General features: G+C 40.7%; 1 protein-coding gene across 1 annotated transcript; it reads right to left on the bottom strand.

Annotated features, from left to right (window-relative positions):
- Window positions 1–1221: 1221 nt before the first annotated feature.
- Window positions 1222–10504, bottom strand: LOC134672075 (beta-hexosaminidase subunit beta-like). Its single transcript, XM_063529976.1, has 10 exons — window positions 10148–10504; window positions 8039–8225; window positions 7118–7227; window positions 6347–6555; window positions 4955–5067; window positions 4623–4827; window positions 4039–4169; window positions 3845–3957; window positions 1910–2103; window positions 1222–1537 (listed from the first exon to the last, which is right to left on the bottom strand). The coding sequence occupies exons 1-10, from the start codon at window positions 10307–10309 to the stop codon at window positions 1345–1347; spliced, it is 1617 nt and encodes a 538-aa protein (XP_063386046.1). The 5' UTR covers window positions 10310–10504; the 3' UTR covers window positions 1222–1344.
- Between the last annotated feature and the right edge of the window lie 11995 nt (window positions 10505–22499).

Raw genomic sequence — 22499 nt, 5'->3', positions numbered from 1 at the left:
TCTACACGATGGGCCAGCGCCGGCCACTCCAAGGGACGCATTTATGCGTTAGAGGGAGCAAGTAGTGATATTGCTATCTCATTCTACCGCATGCTGCGTCCCTTGGAGTGGCTGGCGCTGGCGCATCGTGTAGAGGAACCATTACGCAGCGTCTTACGTAGGCGACGAACGCGCGAACGCGGCGCGGCGCGGCGCGGCGCGGCTAAATCAATCCTTTGATGCACATAGAAGTGTCCTACGTAAGCGATCTCGTTGCGAACGCGGCGCGGCGCGATTTGCACGCGAATGTCGGGCGGCGCGGCGCGGCGGCGGCGCGGCGAGAGGCGGCACGAAAAAAACAAACCGTTGTTGCATATGGAAGTGTCCTAGGTGAGCGATTTTGACGCGATGGCGGCGCGGCGCGGCGGCGGCGCGGCGCGGCGCGGATCTGGCGCGATCAATCTATTTGATTTTTAGACGCGAATATGACGCGGCTAGAGGCGTGGCGTATATAGAATTACCGGCTTTGATTTGATTAGTCGACTCCCGTTTGATTTCTTTATAGGTTTTCCTGTAATCAATAGGCACAAAACTAAAAAATATTCAAATTCGCGGAAATTGGTATAAAAGACGTAACTCCAGTAGCGTCTATGGCACTTACGATCCTATCCCGTCGTAAAGCCAATTTTTGCCAAAACGGAATTAATACCTAATAATAAGCAAATTAATTAAATAACCACCCGGGTAATTGTGTACTTAGTTTTTGAAGGCGGTGCCAAATCAAAATGCCAGTAAACCAAAATTTCAGACAACGAAGAACGCTGCACGTACTTGCATAAAAAGACATAGTTTACTCATAATTTAAATACGAATTTTCTAATACACCGTGTCTGCGTGCGGCCAAGGCGGTCGGACTCGGGAGTGTCTCCCTAGTCGGACAAGGCCGCCGCGCCGCGCCGCTTCGCTGTGGGAGTAGGACAAACCTATACGTATCAACGTTTTGTTTCTTCCTCACCGCGCCGCGCCTCGCCGCGTGTTCGCCGCGCGTTCGCCGCACCGCGCCGCGCCGCGCCGCTTCGCGAAGTGTGAGTAGGACACACCTATACGTATCAACGTTTTGTTTCTTCCTCGCCGCGCCGCGTCGCGCCGCCGCCGCGCCGCGCCGCCGCCGCGCGTTCGTCGCCTACGTAAGACGCTGCGTTAGTCGTTCATTATTAGTACATAGTTACCCATTATCTACCAATATCACATAAAAAGAAAACTGCTGTTACATGGCCATTGTGTCAAGTAGGTGGGGATAAGTATTCGCTTTTTCAACGATAGATCTGTTCATAAAAAGCAAAACCTAATAACCTGTGTTACATATTACAAATGATTAGGGTTGACTACACAAAAGCCAGGTCCATTAGGGGGCTGCGCGCCGATGTCGTGCCGAATCATGCGACAGGTGTGTTCTTCCATACGGTTACTGTTCACACTCTTGTGATATTGAGATGGCACGTCGAATGGCGGCGAACTCCAGAGTATTTCGGCTGCCGCGCTAGCCCGAGGCCATGCTCTGGAAAAACAATATGTTGAATGAAGATAGAAAATAGGAGCATTTAGTGGTGTTGTCGACCTCAAAGGAACAGTGAAAAAAGTGTTTAATGCAAAGTTCCATGTAATTGAAGCAGACCGTTTTAAATGAGTGCGTAACTGTGTGGACCGGCTTCCTGTGGCACTTAAGAGAAATGTATGTGGAATGTGCTCCCTGATCAGGTTTTCCCTGAGGACTATACATACAGAATGGGATCATTCATAAAAGGACGACCGATAACGTACATATGATACCCCCGGAGTTGGCCTCCATTATGCTACGGTTACTGTATATTTGTTTGCCATAGACTTGATTTAAAAAATACATGAGATGACATTGGTTTGCTTTAATAACCTGCTAATTATGTTCCTGTCGTCCACATGCTCGCCCCACAAGCAGGCCTCGCCGCCGAGGATGTTCTGGGATAAAGATTTGTCGTTCACCATGGCATGCGGGTCCGTGCCATTATAGTAGTCCTCCCAGGTCTTCGCCAGGTAGTCTAGGTACCACGGCGAGGACAATATCACCTTTTTGCCGGCTTCTAAGACCTTGAAATGTAAGTTTTGAGGATGATATATTTAGAGTGGCTATCCAAATCAAAGTAGCATTTTATTACAAATCAATTCGGTAGTAGATTGGTCAATCGAGATTAGACGTGTGCGCCGCGCCGGCGCGCCGCCGCCGCCGGGCTTTTTTACCACGCCGCCGCCGCCGATAAATGATCGGCGTGAAATCGGCGTGACCTTGAGTGTTGTTAATTAGCTATTCTAAGTTGGTTTTTGGATTACAATATAGATTTTTTGTATTACTTATGTTACGGTTGTCAAATATACATCAATCATTAATTAAATGAACCTGAATAGCCAGTTGCAGAAACTATTAGACACACCAATTAAAGTAACTGAGTAACCCTAAGTATTCACCGTCAACTGTTAATGAACGAAAGAAGACTGCTGCTAGTGCTGCTTATACCTTGGACAGCTAGAAGAACAAACTTCTCCATTTTGAAAGAGCTCTATATCGCCACTCATCTATTCCAAACATGCCATGGGTGAGCCCTTAGCTTCTTCGGATATATTATCCAACGCATGATGTGGAGAAACACATTAATTTTAGCCGAATGAATGGCAAACGTGCTCGAGTTGGAGCATGCGTGAGATGGTCGAACGCTATGAAGACGTCGGCTTGCAGCAGTCTGCACCGTGCAGTCCATACGGCTTATGACTGCACGAAATGGAGATAAATTACATGTGGTCGCGAGCTTCAGCAATGAGAAAACGAGAAAGAAGATACGTCTCAGTGAGCCTGGTGCTTGTACGACAAGAAAACCATTAAAAAGAAGCCATAGCAGTGTACTATGTCTAGCAAATGTCAGGGATATATGAAGTTCTGTTTTGTAAAATAAAAAGTACGTCATTTTTAATAGGATAAGCCATGGAAAGCTTGAGAAAACGAAGAGTTACAGATTGGATCGAAGGTCATTGGGAGAAGGAAACCTCTTAATGAAAGCCAGTTACTACTACTACTAGGGAAATCAAGTTATTATACCTATCCTATATTCATTTACAAACCCTATTTTACTCACAGCATATTCAAATTATACGTAATTCCAATGAATACCAGCAACCCGCATTGATCAAATTTTAAACCAACAAATTAATGATTTTTCTTAAGAAATTTGAAAGTCAAGGTCACGCCGATTTCACGCCGAAAACACGCCGCCGCCGCTGATTTTTTGGCAAACGCCGCCGCCGACCATTTTTTAATCGGCGCACACGTCTAATCGAGATGTAATTTTAGTATGATCTAGGTATTTTATATAATATTTAAGTAGGTATGTTAAAATAAGACAGTGTTGTGCGTATCGTACAAATTACATTAAACTATTGTGAGTATGTAAACATTAAACCCCTTATTCATAAACGCGCTACAAACCTCAATTAGCTAGATAATCGTTTGTCTTCATCTGACATTTTGACTTACTTATTTATTTGTAAGAAAGGGATAAAACATGATTTAACTAAATCGATCCCGTAAAGTTCTATGAATAAGGGGGTAAGACGCGAGACGCGATATACTTTGAATGTGTCAGGCCATAGGCATTAATCTTCTGTTTTAATGTTTCTACGTCACGGTGCACACTCAATGTGATGTGACTTTGAAACATGAGTTTAATCATTTTATTTTAATAATAGCTTACATAATGCTTATTTACCTATAGGATAAAGAGAAATAATAATTATGCTTTAAGATCGTTACATATTCCTTGAAAAAAAAAAGTATAGGTACCTTGTTGACAGTGTGTTTTCCGTGATCATCATATCGCTCATTGCCTTTAATGGGTTCTCTTTTCCAGACGTGCACGGGTGTACTCGCTGGTAAGGAAGTTACATTCTCGAATACTTCCTAAAAACATATAAAAATACACTATTGTCATTGGCCGGAATTTTTTTTAAATACAAAGATGATAAATGTTTATAAACTTGCCTCCCACACGATGGGCTGCGACCTGCTGCCAAGCAGTTGGAATAATTTGCCCATGAACATAGGGAATAAGTCCGTGACGGTCATGTTGTGCTCTTTAAGATAGGCCTGGATTGTTGAAGCATTCTCCCTGTTAAGAAAATAATAAGAGCAGTTGGAACAAGCGAACCCTAAAGTCACATTACGCTGATTAAGAAATTAAGAAACAACTGTAGTACATATTCATTTTATAAGTTAGATACTTACAGCTCACACTGTCAAGCAACAGCCAATTCTTGAAAATACATCCTCAATAGAAGTGCCATAATATCCTGTCATTTAAATAACTCTAATAGACGTACGTTCCAAATCATGATCTTAGTGCGGTTAAAGGCATGGTTGCCAATCATAGTGGAAAGCGGTCACCGCACGCCCGATAAGGACGTGGCTATAGGTTAGAGCGTGAAAAAGATATTAGTATACAGCGGACTGCCTTCTGACGCCGTGATTACGGCCCATAACCAACAAGGTTCACGATGATATGCGACACGATAGGCATCTCGTTCAAAGGGATAAACCGGCTGCTATGGATAATATCACTCACCAACACTTCGTATTGACTTCATCCCCGCCAACATGGAAGTACTTGTCCGGAAACAAGTCCTGAACTTCCTTGATCAGGTCACCGAGCAGCTCGTACGTGGAGTTGAGGATGGGGTTCAAGGCCCCACTTGTAGTTGTGCCATACCACTGGTCGGGGCACGTGAACACGAGTTCAGGGTGTGATGCTCCCCAGGACACGGTGTGACCTGTTTGATAAATTATTATTTTGAGGAGATGATCCCGGTAAGAAGTTTTAAAATTGCTGTTTTTACGTTTTAGGACTTACAAACGTTTTTTTATTAGGTAAACGTTAGGTAACTGATATTGAAATACCTGGAACATCGAACTCGGGAATCACTCGGATACCACGCTCACGGGCATATTTCAATACGAGCACGATATCAGCCTTCGAATATACCATCGTAGGGTAATACGCTCCATGCTCGCTGAAAAAAAATACTTTTTAACAGATGACCAATACTAAAGGGCAGAACACCGGATGCATCCGCATTGTAATGTATGAACTTTTATAAAAGACGTCACTCCGTTAGTGAAGCATATTTACGCAATTGGTTGCATTGGTCGTCACATTTCTTAAACATGAGGAGTCATACATTACAACGTACACGTACTGCAGGCGTCTACTTAACACATTACGAACTAGCTATCTGAAAGGTAATCACCGGATTTAAACTAACTTAGAAATGGTGTTGACATCTCCAGTGACGTCCAATTCGGCAGCCACCTGGAAGGTAAGGCTGCGCTGGCATCCAAAAAACTCGGTGTGCTCAATAAAGCGAGGCGATACTTTACTCCGGGGCAAAGACTGCTGCTTTATAAATCGCAAGTCAGACCCCATATGGAGTACTGCTGTCACCTTTGGGCAGGAGCACCTGGATGCCAGCTTGGACCCTTCGACTCAGTCCAAAGGCGCGCTGTGCGAATCGTCGATGATCCCAAACTCACAAGCGGTATTGAACCTTTAAGTCTAAGGAGAGACTTTGCCTCCTTGTGTGTGTTTTACCGCTTGTACAATGGGTTGTGCTCTGAGGAACTATTTGACATGATGCCAACGGCCGCTTTCTATCACCGCACCGCTCGCCGTCGGCAGGGTGTTCATCCTCACACCCTAGAACCTAAATGGTCGCGTACTGTGCGATTTAAGAGGAATTTCCTCCCGCGGACGCTCCGGCTGTGGAATGAGCGAGGTTTTCCCGAGGGTCTACAGTATGGGGTTCTTCAAAAAAGGAGTGTACAGGTTTTTAAAAGGTCGGCAACGCGCATGTAACACCTCTGGAGTTGCAGGCGTTCATAGGCTACGGTGACTGCTTACCATCAGGCGGGCCGTATGCTTGTTTGCCACCGATGTGGTATTAAAAAAAAAAAATGGTGATGGCCAAGGTAAATACAGGGTATAGCAGATTTCAGATAGTTTAGAGTGACTATACAACGTATGGACCGTAATAGTGTCCGCAAATGGCCACATGTGCAAAAACTCATTAAAGGATACTCTTCTATATTTTTGAAATTAAATAAGATCTAATTTTAAAAATAAAGAACAGTGTCCTTTGCTTGCTTTGCTTTGAAAAGTATCCTTCCCACGAGGCTGAAATCACGAATGTTGAAATGTGGCCGAAATGCAGGCACCATACCTACACAATATACAGGTCACAAACGGCCAGTGAACTGGGTTTGGGCCAGAACCGGAGAATCCCTTCTACTAACCTTAATTCCGGAAACCTCTTGCTCTGATACGGGAAGCTGTCGTCATCGACGATGTGCCAGTGGAAGACGTTCATCTTGTTCATCTCCATGGCGTCCAGCGTCAGCAGGATGTTGTGCAGGGAGATGAAGTGCCGCGAGGTGTCCAGCAGCAGCCCGCGGTGCGAGTAACGAGGGTAGTCGTATATCTCCGTTGCATTTACTAATATTCTCTACAAATAATAAGTCTTAACTCAGTTCCTGATAGAAGGGCAATGCCTCATGGCATTAAGTTCGCCTTTTGTACATTAAGTTATTCTTTTGTGCAATAAAGTTTTAAATAAATAAATAAATAAGGGCATTTATTATTAAAGTTGTACCTACCCCCAACTTGCATTTTAGATTTTGGAATTTCTATAATTATTATTTCCACTCAGAGGGCCTACCGCGAACCACGTTCGACGTGTTGCCTCTCTGTTGCACTTGTATATTCGTACGTAAGTGTGACAAGGAGGCAACACGTCGAACGTGGTTCGCGGTAGGCCCCCAGAATCACGAGCTCTTTCGATCCTTAAGGCTGATTTAGACGGCGCGCGAACTCGCATGCGATTTTAGTTACATTGCGGACTGTTGGTTACGTCCAATTCAACCGACTGACCAAAACCCGCAATGTAATGAAACTCGCATGCGAGTTATCGCATGGTCTAAATGAGCTCTAATACGAGAAAAAAGTGTCCCCAAAATTTCCTAAAATTTTTTGTTGTCCGTTAATAATTCCTGTACTTAAAATCTTACCCTGTAGTCATCTGAGAAATAAAACGAGTGCAGGACAGTCTGAAGCCCTCGCAGAATGCCCCATATGGAACCACTTTTCAGTGTAGATACCTCTGCTATTGTTAGGTTATCTGAAAATTGGAAATGAGTCTTCATCATCATCCTCTTACCCTTACTTGGGATCGGCGCAGCATATCTTTCTCTTCCATACCTCTCTGTCGCCCGTCATCTCATCGTAGTCTAGACAAAAAAAATCAAAATCGCTCTCCTTCGGGATGCGACAGTCAAATCATATTACTTTTTGGCAACCGGGTTTTTTTTAACCTAATTAAACCCCGCTGAATCTGAATTTGCCGGTTGCTCGATCGAAATCTTGACCGGAAGTGAGATATTTCATATTAAAGGTCCCTTTTTTTAGTTTTTCGTAAATAACTCTTAAAGGGTGGCGCATAGCAAAAAATGTTCTTATAACACATAAGTAATCTGCATATAACTGCCTACAAGAAAGATTCCGTACTTACAATTTTTCGCTAGGGTCAATATTTAATGAGATAGGTAGTATTTAACGCGGGAAAAATTATAATCACTACTTTATACCTACCTTTTCATTTATTTGTTACATGTGTACGAGTATATGAAATACTTTTAGCAAATAAACATTTCAAGTGCTATTACATTATTAAAATGCTTTCAATGCGATAACAGCTTGTTGACCTAAAAAGCATTATATTTTCCTCGTACTAAGTGTGTTGGTATTTATGCTAATACTAAAGTGTACATTACTCAATTTTTTTGTACTAACTGCATTAAAGTTTTAGTTATAGATAGACAAAAAGGTAAGTATTAGGCGGAACGGGAGCGAATGAAGATCGCAGCAAGGATAGAACAATAATAAAAAAATAGAATTAGAAACACAATATTCGTAAAAAACGCAATACCCACAGCTTTCATCCATGCCGTAATGCGGGTAGTCTTCACACGGCGCTGTCAGATCGATGTGCAGCTCGGCGAGCCTGTCTCCTGACTTGTGCGGGCGAGCATGCTCGAGAGCAAGTTGGCTCTGCCGCGCGAACACGTGCGAGTAGCGCGAGGCCACGCTCGAGAGGAGCGAGCAGGTGACTCCGACTATCTGAAGTCGATATTTTTTTATGAAATTCTTGTCTGGGCATGGTCAGTCTCTTTGAGGGTCAATTTTCAAATAGGCATTTTTTGCTGTCCCACGGCTAAAACTCGAAGTCCATAGGACTAAAAGACTGGGTTTGTATATATTTTCATTCAGTGTATTATAAGCTTTAAAAATCATGCACAACTGTACCAAAAATATTATTTGGTCCTGACAAAATCGCATTTGAAGTTGCAAAAACGGCGAAATTTGCCGTTTTTCGCGTGTCCCAGTGGCGGCATCGCGCAATAAAAAAAATCATAACTTTGGATGTAGGCGACGTTATTATAAACAACATTATATTTCTATAAACAGCATTTTCTAGAGAATTGGTTTAATCATATTGATAAATTAATGCGTTATTTAATAAAACAAGGGAAGCCTTTTTATCGCTGTCCCGCGCGGCTCCTGTTTTGTTATGACTTAAATATACCCCCTATAATCTTCTTTGTCTATTGAATAACGGTTAGATTAAATTTACAACGCAATAGTGCGGTTAGTTGGGCATCGATTGACATCAAATGTAAACCCGGAAACAGTTTAATTTATTTAAAAACAGATAAAAATCTCTTTAGATATATTTTGGTACGACTACAACGACATTTGTATGGACGCTGAATACGTTGGTACATAGTTGGAATAAAAATATTTCTTTTATAATAATGGTTGCAAATATAGTGTTAAAATATATAGTAAAATAAATAAGTGAATCTGTTGTATTATGTAGGAAATATCGCTAAAAAATATTATTGGCGACATGTCGCGACATTTGTATGGCGACATTTATACGGCTATTTTGACCGTATAAATGTCGATTGTGGCATACAAATGTCGACATAGTGCCATACAGATGTCGAGAAGGTGTTATACAATATGTCGTCAGGGTCTTATAAATGCAACAAAAATAATAAATAGTGGCATATACATGTTGATACTGCCATATAATGTCGAAAAAATGCCGTATACATGTCAAAAGCGCCATACAAATGTCGACCTTTAAACGTCCATATCTAGCTAACTATAAAAAGTACAGAGGTGCCTCCTACAGTATATTTTTTGTTGTTAAGAACCCTTCCTAAAACGATGATTATAAATCAGATTTTTCAAAAATAAAAAATTGCCATACAAATGTCGAAAAAACACCCTCTTCAAAAATTGACTCTCGAATTTATTATTAAATATCTGGGTGACCGAGCTTTGCTCAGAAGTCATATAAAAACTCAAAAATGCGCGGTTTACCAGAGATTAAGACCTAGCTAGATCGTTTTTCGACCCCGAAAATCCCTATATAGCATTTCATCGAAATCGATATACAAAAAGTTATGGAAATGGAAAAAATCTAGTCAGCAAGGGGCAGGTGCCAACCTATCGAATATGCAAGCGTCCATAGACTACAGTGGCCGATGCGCTTATAAAGTACCTACCTGCTTGAAGTGATGATAGTTATAAAGTTTTAAAAACGCATTATGCAAAAAAACTATTTTGTACCGTATTAAAAATACCTTTTATCATTTTAGAAAAGAGCTGACACTCTCCTTACTGCTGGATCGACTTTTGTCAAAAATAGCTAAAAAGTAATAACTACCACAAGCAAACTATACTGGGTCAAGCAGATCTTGTTAGTGGAAAAAGGAGCCAAATTTGAAAAATATAGTCGCGAAAGGATATCGTCGCATAGAAAATTTGAATTTCGCGTCTTTTTATACTGACAAGATTTGCTTGACCGTCTATATTAGCTTTCACGTAAAAAAACGCATCGAAATCAGTGCATCCGTTTGAGAGCTACGATTCCACAGACAGACAGACACTGGCGCCATACATAATTATAATATATGTAACATTCCCTTTTTTGCGTCGGGGGTTAATAAAATGTAAGAACACAGTTTTACCTTAATTTGGAATCGCCTGTGGTCGAACGTAAGAATAGTATTTGTCTTCACTTGATGTTGCGGTTTCGGCCACACCTCCCCTTTAGTAGCCGGATAATGGTACCCAGCGCTCGCAAGAGCCCATACACCAGCAAATATATTTAAAAAAATTATACAGTTCATGGCGGTGTATTGGTATACCTCCCCGCGGGCAGGCGTACGTTCAACTGGGGGGACGAATCAATCGAATGTTATTGTACATCCTCGTTAAACAGATAAGCATAACATGCGTTTAATAGCTTATTATAAACAGGAGAATGTATACAATAACGCGATAAATACGCTTTATCGCGCTTCAATCTGACATTTATGAACTGTCCGTAGACGAAAATGTAACTAGAGCGGTTATTTTTATCGTATACCGTAGCTCTACTATGAGTTCCGTCAAGTTCCGTGAATGACAGTCGATAGTGAGAAAGTTAAGGAAAATGTATGGAGTAATTGTACAGAGCCTCTACCGGTCACCTAAAGAACTAAAAATTTCAATTGGTACCATGAGTTATAGACGTTTTTACGCGAGTTTTCCATACTTGCCTAACTTCACACCTAAAACGCTCTCTTTCTAATTATATAATGAAAACTGAGCCAGAATTATTCTGCGTAAATACTTTACGCGAGTAAACGTGACAGATATGTTATCGAAAAATACGTGCGTTTCCAACGTGACATTTCTGTCAACTTGTAAACACAACAAATACGCAGATTTTTCACGAGTATTAATGCAATTTTCAACGTAATATGTATAAATTTATAACAGTACGTGAACTTCAAGCCAAACTTTAAGGGGTAAATCAATTAATAGCTCGATAAAAGGCTGATTTAGTACAAAGGTAATGAGATATACTTGACATCATATTTTCCTGTTTCTACTGCTACATTTGCGAAGATCACGTTGCTTACGAGCAGTTTTTGGTTTTAGGCAAGAACCAACATTTCCAGCTCTTTTCTTTCTACCACCGTGCCTCACCGTGGTGACCGTGCAGGTGCAAATGGTGCAAATAGACGGCGATTTTAGAGTCTGTGCGGAAAGAGAAGAGTCGTGGGATTTGAGGGCGCGCCAGTGCTATTTTATGGTTTTTGCTATGCTGACAACACTGGTCACGTGATTATAGTACGACACTAAAGGTCATGATACTTGTAGCCCTTTTGTTCCGGTTTTTTACCACGGCTTACTAAACGGAGCCTGGTGGTGGTGTCGGCTCGTCAAATCAATCCTCTGATCTTTTGTTTTTATGTTTCAGATACTAAAAAGTGACAGTGCGATTGACAAAACTACTAAAACTAGTTAAGAATCTGCCCAATACAACTGTAATTTTAGTACCAAACAAGATAGAGTCTCACTTATGTACTACCTAATCTGTGCAGTCCAACAGTTATTTTAATACAAAACCGGGTAGATCGGGTAGAAATTGGGCATTAGAACTGTAATTTTACTATCTGGGATATATTTCACCCATTGTAAACTTGTAATGTATGTGTACATTATTAATAATAAATATGAATAAAAATAGTGCATAAGTAGGTAGGCTTTATTGGGATATGTCCGGTTCTCTCATCTCACGATATTTTACTTCGCCGAAAAGTCTGCTAAATATGAAATACTTATAATTTCGTAACTAACAGAACCTAGTAAACGAACTTACAAATAAAGAAATATTTTTATGAAAAGGTTTTATTCTTTGTAATCGAAGTCTGAATTAAAATATTCAATGTCACTTATGTTTGAGCTAGCTTCAGAACAACCAGGGACTGATGTGAGGAACTGGATGTGCTTGAATCCGGCACGTAGATTACGAATTCTTGCATATCATCTACTTAGCGGTATTTTATTCGAGATACCGTAGGTACTTTTAACAATCCTGAAAAAAAAATTACATATAAATATGCATAAAATGGCAAGTATCAAGACTATTTGTCAGTTATTTTAAAGATCATGAATGACCTGCATATTTATGAAAATTAATATATTTTGAATGAATATACTTACCGATTATGTACCGGAGACAAGTTACTTAGGGGGCTTATTAAATAGGTAATTATTTAATATTAAATACAACAATTACAACATCAATACCCGCGAATAGCGGAAACACGTTCCGCGACTTTTTGTAAGTCAATAGTCGGCTTTTAGCCGTTTTCTTCCCGCTGACAAAACCGAACAATGTTAAATATAATTTTTCTTGTGGTTTTATGTACGGTTTCACCGTGTTTTGAAAATATTTTATACATAAAACTTGCGGTTTTTGTTAATAAAAATATACAATGACAGAAGTTTGTTTACTTTTTACAAGACAGGTGTCAAAGGTTTGATTGCCATATAAAATTTAAAATGTTAGTTCCCGTTTCTGCCACGACTCTTCTCTTTCCGCACAGACTCTATAGCCCTGAAAAAGGTATACAATTTTTTCTTTAATCTTTATTGAAATAATTTGGCCAAGCCCGAGATAGCTCGAGGCATTTAGTGTTCCGTACGGCTACCATCAGTTTGGCATTGACATAAACGATATCGTGAACGTAATTTACTTCCTATAATAGGTATATCTCTTTCGCACTAATATGTCAGTACGAGCGAGATGCATAGAAAGTAGTGATGTACCGACTATTGATTTGGCCGACTAGCCGACTAATCGGCGCTCGAATGGCCGATTAGTCGGCCGACTAGTCGGCTAGTCGGCCAGATCATTAGTTTCGTATAAGTTCAGGTGAAAAACAATAGTTTTGCTCTTTTGGTTGCGCTATTCATATATTAGCTTGACTAAAAGGTGTTTTCTATTGGTTCAAAGACCTATCACAAGAATCCTCGTTCAATTTCTGTCTTTCTTTTATTTTGCGATCCTGATGAGCAGAAAAAGTTTTCACACCCTGCATAGGTATTTTGGTAAAATAGACATAAAACATATGGTAAATATTAACTGTTGGTTTCTTTTTTCTGTTTTTCTTTCACTAATAAAGTGCCGACTAATCGGCCATTTTTGCCGACTAGTCGCCGACTAATCGCCGACTACAAATGTGGCCGGATAGTCGGCTTTCCCGACTAGTCGGCGACTAGTCGGTACATCCCTAATAGAAAGTAAATTACGTTCACGCCCACGGTAGCGTTTATGTCAATGCCAAACTGATGGTAGCCGTACCGCTCGCATCGTTACATTTTACAGAGGTTGCTTGCCTGTTTTTAGGATACCGTATTCAACTACACACACAGAACAATAGTACAAAGTATCTAAGTGCGAAGGCCGAAGGCCGAGCTTTAGCAAAATGTCATCGCTTTAGCACAGAGCAATAGTACAAGTGTCTAAATGTGAAGGCCAAAGGCCGACCTCCGCGTAGCCCGAAGGCCCGAAGCGTCCAGGATGTCAGTGCTTTAACACAGAACAATAGTACAAGTGTCTAAATGCGAAAGCCGAAGGCCGAGCTCCGCGTAGGGCCGAAGGCCCGAAGCGTCCAGGCTGTCAGTTCTGTGTTTAACCACTGACATCTTGCAGGCTTCGGGCCTTCGGCCCTACGCGGAGCTCGGCCTCCGGCCTTCGCATTTAGACACTTGTATTAATTACCTGTGTTTAGAACTGACCTCCTGGATGCTTCGGGCTTTCGGCCCAATGCGACTTCAGCCTTTGGATCTTGCGACTTAGACACTTGTACTTAAAAATACTTGGAAAAGTTACGGGAGGCGCGCGTCTGTCGGACGCTTCGGATCTTCGAGTCGCTCCTTCGGCCTTTGCATTTAGTTAGATTATTGTACTATTGCTTTGTGTTTGAATACCGAAGTCGAGCATCTCGCGAATGCTTGATGTATTATAATAATTTAGAGTAAGGCCAAGCGCGCACCACGATTTTTTGTCCTGCGATAATTTTGTCGCAGAAATGCAACGTATGTGTTTATATGTTAGTGCGCGCATATGCGACAAAAAAATCGCAGCGATTTTGAAATTGTGATTTGTCACATTTTTCTGCGATTGTCCGCGACGCGATTGTCGCAAAGTGAATTGCAGCATGCGGAGTTGTATGGCCCCGCGCGCACTATGATAATAAAATCGCACCCCGGCCGGACCTCAGTCGGCATTTCGCTCTACAAACCCCAACATCTCGGCACCTGCATCTCCAATGGAGTCTCAAAATGAGACGCTAGATGTTGACCATTTAATTATGGAAATAGACGGGGATCACCTTTGTGTTATAAATACGCAAAGTCGTACAGCAATCGCATATTAAAGACACGTTTCATGACAAGCGACTGGTACGAAATCCATGTTGAGAATGAACAAATCGTCGACTTTTTCATCGCATGTGCGCGCAGTGAATTTTCTGCGATATATTACAGCGCGATTCTAAAATCGTGTCGCAAAAAATAATATCGTGGTGCGCGCTTGGCCTATAATACCTTAAATGTATACTCCTTCAATTTGAATTTAGAACTCATTATTATTTTTTATTTGATTTTGTTTCTAGTTCTATGCCATATATATAGACTTTAATATTATTTAGAACTGCTAAAAAACAAGATCGGCACTTTAAATATTTCGTCAATTTTACCTTTGTTTCTAAAAACTGTGATATTTAACTGTCATATATATATATACTATTAATGTCTTCCAAAATTATTTTCTCGTAACAGGACTGAAGGGCTACCGCGAAAACCGAAATTCGCAATTTGCGGGAATCTTTCTCTTTTACTGCAATGAAGGCGTAATTAGAGTGACAGAGAAAAATGCTCGCAATTTGCGAACTTCTATTTTCGCGGTTATAGCCCTGAATCTTGTTGCTCACCGATCCGTTCAAAAATATACATAAGTACTGAATATAATTAATAGATATTATAATTATACAATTAATACAGAAATGTAATGGTACTTAATGAAAAGGAATATTGTGTATATTGTATCGACGAATCAGATACTCTCAATAAAATCTATACATGAGGCCAAAGCTGTTCATAAATATTAAATGACTTTATTATATCTATACGCCTTACTAACTCCATGTGTCCTATTGTGAAAAAAAAAAACAAAACGACAGTCAAGAACGGAATTCTTAATTTGAATTTTTCAAATTTTTGAGATGCCTAGTCCATTGGTTGGAAAGCCCGTTCGAAATTGAAACTTATACGCAATCTAATAAGGTCGTATTTTGTGGATCTCTCTCATACTTATAGTAGGCTATTGAGATAAAATTAAATATCCCACAAAAATAAGCAAGCAGAATTAAACTTTGTGTCAAAGACATAAGTCATAAATTTCAATGCCAAAGTTTTAACTAAGGATGTTTCTCGCTAAAATGATGTACTGCCTTATATGAATTGACCAGTGTAAGCATCAGTTAGCTAGCCCTAAGCAACCAAAGGTCAAGCTGCAGTTGAAAAACTAATAAAGATAAAGTTAAGCTGATAATTTTCCCGCCGTCTCCATGCTTCTTTAAGTTGGGTATTGACTGGTCAGCTGCCTGTTAGCTATAGTTTTCGCGAAAATCGCCAGGACAGAGGTGAAAATTTTTGTATGAAAACTTGCAACTTTAAATGCGTTTTTTGACGAAACTATTGCAGTCTAAAATGAAGTCAAAATCAGTCCATCGACTCAATTTTTTGCAAGCTTTCTAATGGTACCCCACACGATTCTTACAAATGAAAAAAGTTTCAGCCTACCCCTCTCAACCCCCTAAATTTCCCCCTTTAATAAGAAATAAGCAGTTTTGACTTATTTACAATATGAGTGGTGGTAATTGCTATAACTGTTCCAAATTTTAGGTATCTATGTCAAACGGTCTCTGAGAAAAACGTATTTAACTGATTTGCAAGACCGAAGTGATCCCATAAGTGTTCCGTAAACAAAGTTTTGTACGGAACACTAAAAAGAAGGGTTTTTTCACATGTGAAAATGTCACCCTTATTGTGACAAAGCAAAACAAATCAACTCTTGTTATCTACCATAGAGTAACATACCTACATAAAATGTTTACCTACGTCCAATACCTATATTGACCATTTCGAAAATTTTCATTGCCTTTTTTGAATATGGGAAGGCTAAGATTGAGTTGCCCATACAACCATTTCCAGTCGCCGTTACGACGCGGTGTAGACACATCTTGTGTCGACACCATTTGTTTCGGTCACAATTCCAGTCGCAGAGTCGTCGCCGTGTTGACACACAGTTACCAGAAATGGGGAAGGGTCGACACATGACTGACATGACACAAAGTGACATAAAGTGTGGTCGCCGTGTGCATGTCGTAGTCAGATCGTATAATCCGCCGTATTACATTACGGCTAGCCGTTTTCAAAAACAGGGGCGTTTTGAAATGCGGCGGTTCGACGATTAGCCGGATTGTCACTGCAAGCCCTTTCTACCAAATTCTTCTTTTTTCCTTTTAGGCTTGCACCACGTTCCTGAAGTAACTTTACGAGTTCTTCGACCTTTAAATGTCCGTATGGCGCCATATTCACATTAAAAGTACCTAATTTAATATGATTATTAAATTATAATGATCTACTTACTTTTCACTCTATGAGATAACATTTGTTTATGACATGATGACATGAAAATTGTACTTTGGGCTCATCCATTAATTACGTCACACGAATTTCTAGGTTTTTTGACCTCTCCCCCCTCCTTGTCACACTTGGTCACATTTGGCAAACCCCTCCCCCCTAGTGTGACGTCACATTTTTTCTACGAAATCGCGAAATCGAATTAAGTAAGTACCTAAGTATTATTAATATTTTATCAAAATATTTTTGACGATATAAATATTAGTAATTTTATAACCCAAAACTGCTTAAGAAAGAAAATTAAACTAATAAAAACGATTATCGTTTTAAAAACTTGTTATTTAAATGTACAGGGAATAAAATAATTTAAATAAATTTTCGGTTACTGATGAAGTTAAAGTGACGTCACAAAGTTTGTGTCTCCCCCCTCCCCCATGTCACAATATGTCACATTTTCTTGACCCCCTCCCTCCCCCTAAACGTGTGACGTAATTAATGGATGACCCCTTTGTATGGATTGACGTTTATCTGACATGGCTAATTTTACGTTACGTACAAATCATGTACAATACTTGGTCAAGCAGATCTTGTCAGTAGAAAAAGACGGCAAATTTGAAAAATTTAGGCGCGAAGGGATATCTTCCCATAGAAAATTTGAATTTCGCGCCTTTTTTACTGACAAGATTTGCTTGACCAGCTATAGCCATACATTTGACGTGCCTCTCCCCTGCAAAAATCGGCAGACGTTTTGTGTGTCAAATGACAGCCAAGGCGTCTTCCAGTGGTCTCCAGTTGCGAGTACTAAATTCTCTAAGTATAGGTACATACTCTTTGCGTTACCCACTAAACTAAAAGGTTACTTGCACTTACGTACGAATTTACAAGTGCGACAGAGAAGGAACACTTCGAACGTGGTTCGCGGTTAGCCCTCTGGCGCCATCTGCTAAATACTTCGACCGCGGCCAACCCATTGTGTATGGAGTGTAGAAGTAAATCTACCTTCCATACCATTGTGCCCACATTTTGTTTTTTTTTATGGAATTTTATGTCCTGGATGCCAAAAAATGCTTTAGGCCTGAGTTACACTTGTAAGTTTTACTTACGTAAATAGGGACAAAGCTATTTGTTAAAATGAGATAACGATATTCATCTCTCATTCTGTAGTATAGCCGTGTCCCTACTTACGTATAAGTAAAACTTACAAGTGTAACTCAGGCCTTAAGCCAAATCTCATAGAAAAAGGGGCAAGCTATAATGGCGCCATCTACCTACATATGTAAACCTTTGACAGTGGGGAGACACTCCTGAGTTCGGGCAAACTCGGCTCCGTTCGGCTCAGCATTACTCCGAGCAATTATTAGGGTTGACACAACTTGACGTCTCTTTGCGTGCACGACCACCGATAAGATAATGGCTTGAATTTTGACAACCCTATTTGGCAGAAAGGGATAGTGCCATACATTAGAAAGGGACAGCATGATTCGACCCTGAACCGCTGTCTTCGGTTTTGTAGGAAGTTTCCTTTCTGTACGGTAGTACATTAACTATACTTGGTCAAGCAGATCTTGTCAGTAGAAAAAGGCGGCAAATTTGAAAAATGTAGGCGCGAAGGGATAACGTCTCATAGAAAATTTGAATTTCGCGCCTTTTTCTACTGACAAGATTTGCTTGACCATCTATACCTACTATTATTTATTCTGTGACACAACTCAGGAGCAGGAGCACACTGCTTGAGCACAACTGCTTTCTTCTACTGAATACCTACTAACCCTAATAGCATTTTCTTGTAGGGATTTTGTTGGGCCTTTGTTTACGTATTAGTTGGGCAACCGTTATATTTGGCCGTACGATTTGCTGGAGGGCCCTCGACAAAGGCCCTCCCGAAGATTCCCAACAGAGGGCCATAAGAGTAATTTTTTCGTTGGGCCTATTTAAATAAATCATACAATTATTCAACGGTGGTCGTTTTGGTTGGGCCGTGGTTGGGCCTATACACATTTGTTTGATGGTTGGTTAATTGTTACATTTGGCCGTACGATTTGCTGGAGGGCCCTCGACAAAGGCCCTCCCGTAGATTTCCAGCAGAGGGCCATTAGAGTAATTTTTTCGTTGGGCCTATTTAAATAAATCATACAATTATTCAACGGTGGTGGTTTTGGTTGGGCCGTGGTTGGGCCTATACAAATTTGTTTGATGGTTGGTTAATTGTTACATTTGGCCGTATGGTTTGCTGTAGGGCCAACTGCAAAATAATAAAAAAAGGGCAATTTTTTCGTTGTGCTTATGTTTGCAAATTCAACAATTACCCAACGGCAAGTCAGGTAGGTCGGTAGGTAGTCGTGCACCAGGTTGGAGGCCCAACACAGCTTGTCCCACAAAGGGCCAACATTGTAACTTTAACGTTGGGCCTTGTGTAGGATTCTTACAATACTACCGTAGGTAAATACTTGTGTAATTTATAGTGTGCCTACAGTCTAATTATGTAATGGGCTTTTGTTTACGAGTCCTACAGTTACCCTACGTTAAGTAAGTGGTTGTGTAATACGACGTTGGGCCTTTGCTGATAAATATTACAATTACACTACGGTAGGCATTGATTGTATCCACATGAAGGCCCTAGGCAGCAATTTTAGTATATGTACTGCCGAAGCAAGTACACTTACTATACACTCTAATTTGTATATATACTAACCGCACTTCGAAACTTCGTAAGCGAGATTTATGTTTTTTGAGATTTAAATTGAGAAAATGTTAGTAAAATCAATTTTTTAAATTTATGTATAAATTTTATAGTCACATCTATTAGATTTATAAGTTACTTTAAAAAAATATTATGATTATATCCGGAATAATCGAGAAAATAACTATAACTTCGATGTTTGGAGACAGTAACGCCATCTAGTGACGCCACAAGCAAACTCAACTGGTATTGTTGGGCATCAGTACCACAGCCAATGTTGGTAAATGCGATATTTGTGCTCACTGGGCCAACGAATGTTATCGTTGTTTAGCCACCGGTACCAAAATACACAAAGGCCCATTGTTAGGCGTCAGTGCCACAGCCAATGTTGGTAAATACGATATTTGTCATCATTGGGCCATCGGATGATATCTTTGACTAGCCAACGTTACCAAAATACCAAAGGCCCATTGTTGGGCATCCGTGCCACAGCCAATGTTGGTAAATGCGGTATTCGTCACCATTGGGCCAACGAATGTTATCGTTGTTTAGCGAACGGTAGCAAAATACACAAAGGCCCATTGTTGGGCCTCAATGCTACAGCCAATGTTGGTAAATGCGATATTTGTCGTCATTGGGCCATCGTATGATATCGTTGATTAGCCAACGTTACCAAAATAAACAAAGGCCCATTGTTGGGCATCAGTGCCACAGCCAATGTTGGTAAATGCGATATTTGTCATCATTGGGCCATCGGATGATATCGTTGATTAGCCAACGTTACCAAAATACACAAAGGCCCATTGTTGGGCATCAATGCTGCAGCCAATGTTGGTAAATGCAATATTTGTCGTCATTGGGCCATCGGATGATATCGTTGATTAGCCAACGTTACCAAAATAAACAAAGGCCCGTTGTTGGGCATCAATGCTACAGCCAATGTTGGTAAATGCGATATTTGTCGTCATTGGGCCATCGGATGATATCGTTGATTAGCCAACGTTACCAAAATAAACAAAGGCCCATTGTTGGGCATCAGTGCCACAGCCAATGTTGGTAAATGCGATTTTTGTCTTCATTGGGCCATCGGATGATATCGTTGATTAGCCAACGTTACCAAAATACACAAAGGCCCATTGTTGGGCATCAATGCTACAGCCAATGTTGGTAAATACAATATTTGTCGTCATTGGGCCATCGGATGATATCGTTGATTAGCCAACGTTACCAAAATACACAAAGGCCCATTGTTGGGCATCCGTACCACAGCCAATGTTGGTAAATGCGGTATTCGTCACCATTGGGCCAACGAATGTTATCGTTGTTTAGCGAACGGTAGCAAAATACACAAAGGCCCATTGTTGGGCATCACTGCCACTGCCAATGTTGGTAAATGCGATATATGTCATCATTGGGCCAACGAATATTATCGTTGTTTAGCCAACGGTACCAAAATACACAAAGGCCCATTGTTGGGCATCTGTGCCACAGCGAATGTTGGTAAATGCGATGGTGGGCCAATACAAAATTAATGTTGGCTACGGAACGAACCTCATCCCAACGTTTTCCCTACCGTTGGCACCGTGGGCCCCAACGAAAATGCTACTAGGGAATTTCTCCTGAAATTTTAAATTACTGCATGAAGAAAAATAAAAAATATAGTTCTACTGGATATTCGAATGTTAATTAATAAAAAATATATTACAATATTATTATTTCTACATCTAAAAAAAAAAACTGTCAACCTTCTGTCTGTCACTTTGCACAACGATATTTTTAGCTTATTTTCCAAATTATACATGGCTCTAAATACCTAAAACTGCTTTTATTTTATCGAAAAGCACCAGATTACTGTGCAATAGTGTGGGCAGGCCCAGTACTGAACAAATAATAACATATCTTTTTGTTTCAGACGTTGCGGTCTTGGTCTTGCACGGCTACGTCGTGTCGCCCTGACGGCCGATGTCAACTCCACAACGAACTATTTATTGTATTTCTAGTGAATGTTGGCTAATCTTTACTTTATGGACCGTCGATTTGGAGGGTGTGTTGGGTATGGGGGGGTAGAGGGTGCAAAGGGCTACCCCCCAGTCCAACCCCCATGGCGCGGAACCCCATGGTTATGGAGATATCCATGGTTAAAGTTTGTATGAAATTACTATGAAATAAAGGAGAAATGTCAATAGTAATGCAGACGTCTATAGGTGCCGTTTTGTGTTAATTTATATTACCTTTTATACCACACCACCATCCTCAAGGTCACCAAAATCTCAAGGTCACCAAATTTTCAAGGTAATCCAAAATTTTTGGTCACCAGAATCTCAAGGTCACCAAAATCTTTGGTCACCAGAATCTCAAGGTCACCAAAATCTTTGGTCACCAGAATCTCAAGGTACCCAAAATGTCAAGGTCACTTAAAACCGAATCAGAGCACCCCACTATCCACGTGGTCTTGTCTGTCCTACCCCTAGAGAGCAATTCCAAAAACGGAGGCGCTCTTCCGTAGCGCCGGAGTTAACCCAGATCCAACAGCTTCACCGCCCTTCACCGCCTTCAGCGCCCCCCCCCCCCCCCTCACCCCTCACCCCCTACCCCTCCCAATTTTGCTGTAATCCCTTATTTCATAGTAATTCCATACAAACTTTAACCATGGATATCTCCATAACCATGGGGTTCCGCGCCATGGGGGTTGGACTATGGGGTAGCCCTTTACCCCCCCTCCCCCCTCCCCACCCCAAAAATCGACGGTCCATAAAGTAAAGATTAACCTGAATATTGTTATTTTGTGTTTAAGTTTTTTGTGCTTCAATTACTGCTGTGTACTGTTCCGGTAAGTGGATGCATGCCGCAACTCAATCAGGCGATGGCACGCCATATCCAAATTTTAATTGTGTACAATGCGATAACTCTTTTAAAACACAGAGAAGCCTCAATATTCACATTACCAAAAAACACCGTCTTTGTATCAGCCAAAATGACGCCGGTCTAAATTTAGACCCATCTCCTTTAACCCCCCTTTCTGACCAACCAAATTTTATCCCTTTTCATTTACACCTTAGCGAACTTAAAAATAATGTGCCCGTTATTAAAAGAGTTCCGCGCGGCGCTAGGATCACTGTCGCTATTTATAAATCACCTTTCAGGCCTTCTTACAA

This window comes from Cydia fagiglandana, chromosome 16 (assembly GCF_963556715.1).
Source record: "Cydia fagiglandana chromosome 16, ilCydFagi1.1, whole genome shotgun sequence".
Lineage (NCBI taxonomy): Eukaryota > Metazoa > Arthropoda > Insecta > Lepidoptera > Tortricidae > Cydia > Cydia fagiglandana.
This window is presented reverse-complemented; position numbering and strand designations above follow the sequence as displayed.

What these genes read in the sequence shown, in the direction of transcription:
- LOC134672075 (XM_063529976.1), bottom strand. Translation starts at nt 10,309, where the DNA reads ATGAACTGTATAATTTTTTTAAATATATTTGCTGGTGTATGGGCTCTT. An exon ending in ACAGGCGATTCCAAATTAAG is followed by an intron (nt 8,226 to 10,147) that starts GTAAAACTGTGT and finishes TATCGACTTCAG; the next exon opens with ATAGTCGGAGTCACCTGCTC. An exon ending in ATTTCTCAGATGACTACAGG is followed by an intron (nt 6,556 to 7,117) that starts GTAAGATTTTAA and finishes TATTATTTGTAG; the next exon opens with AGAATATTAGTAAATGCAAC.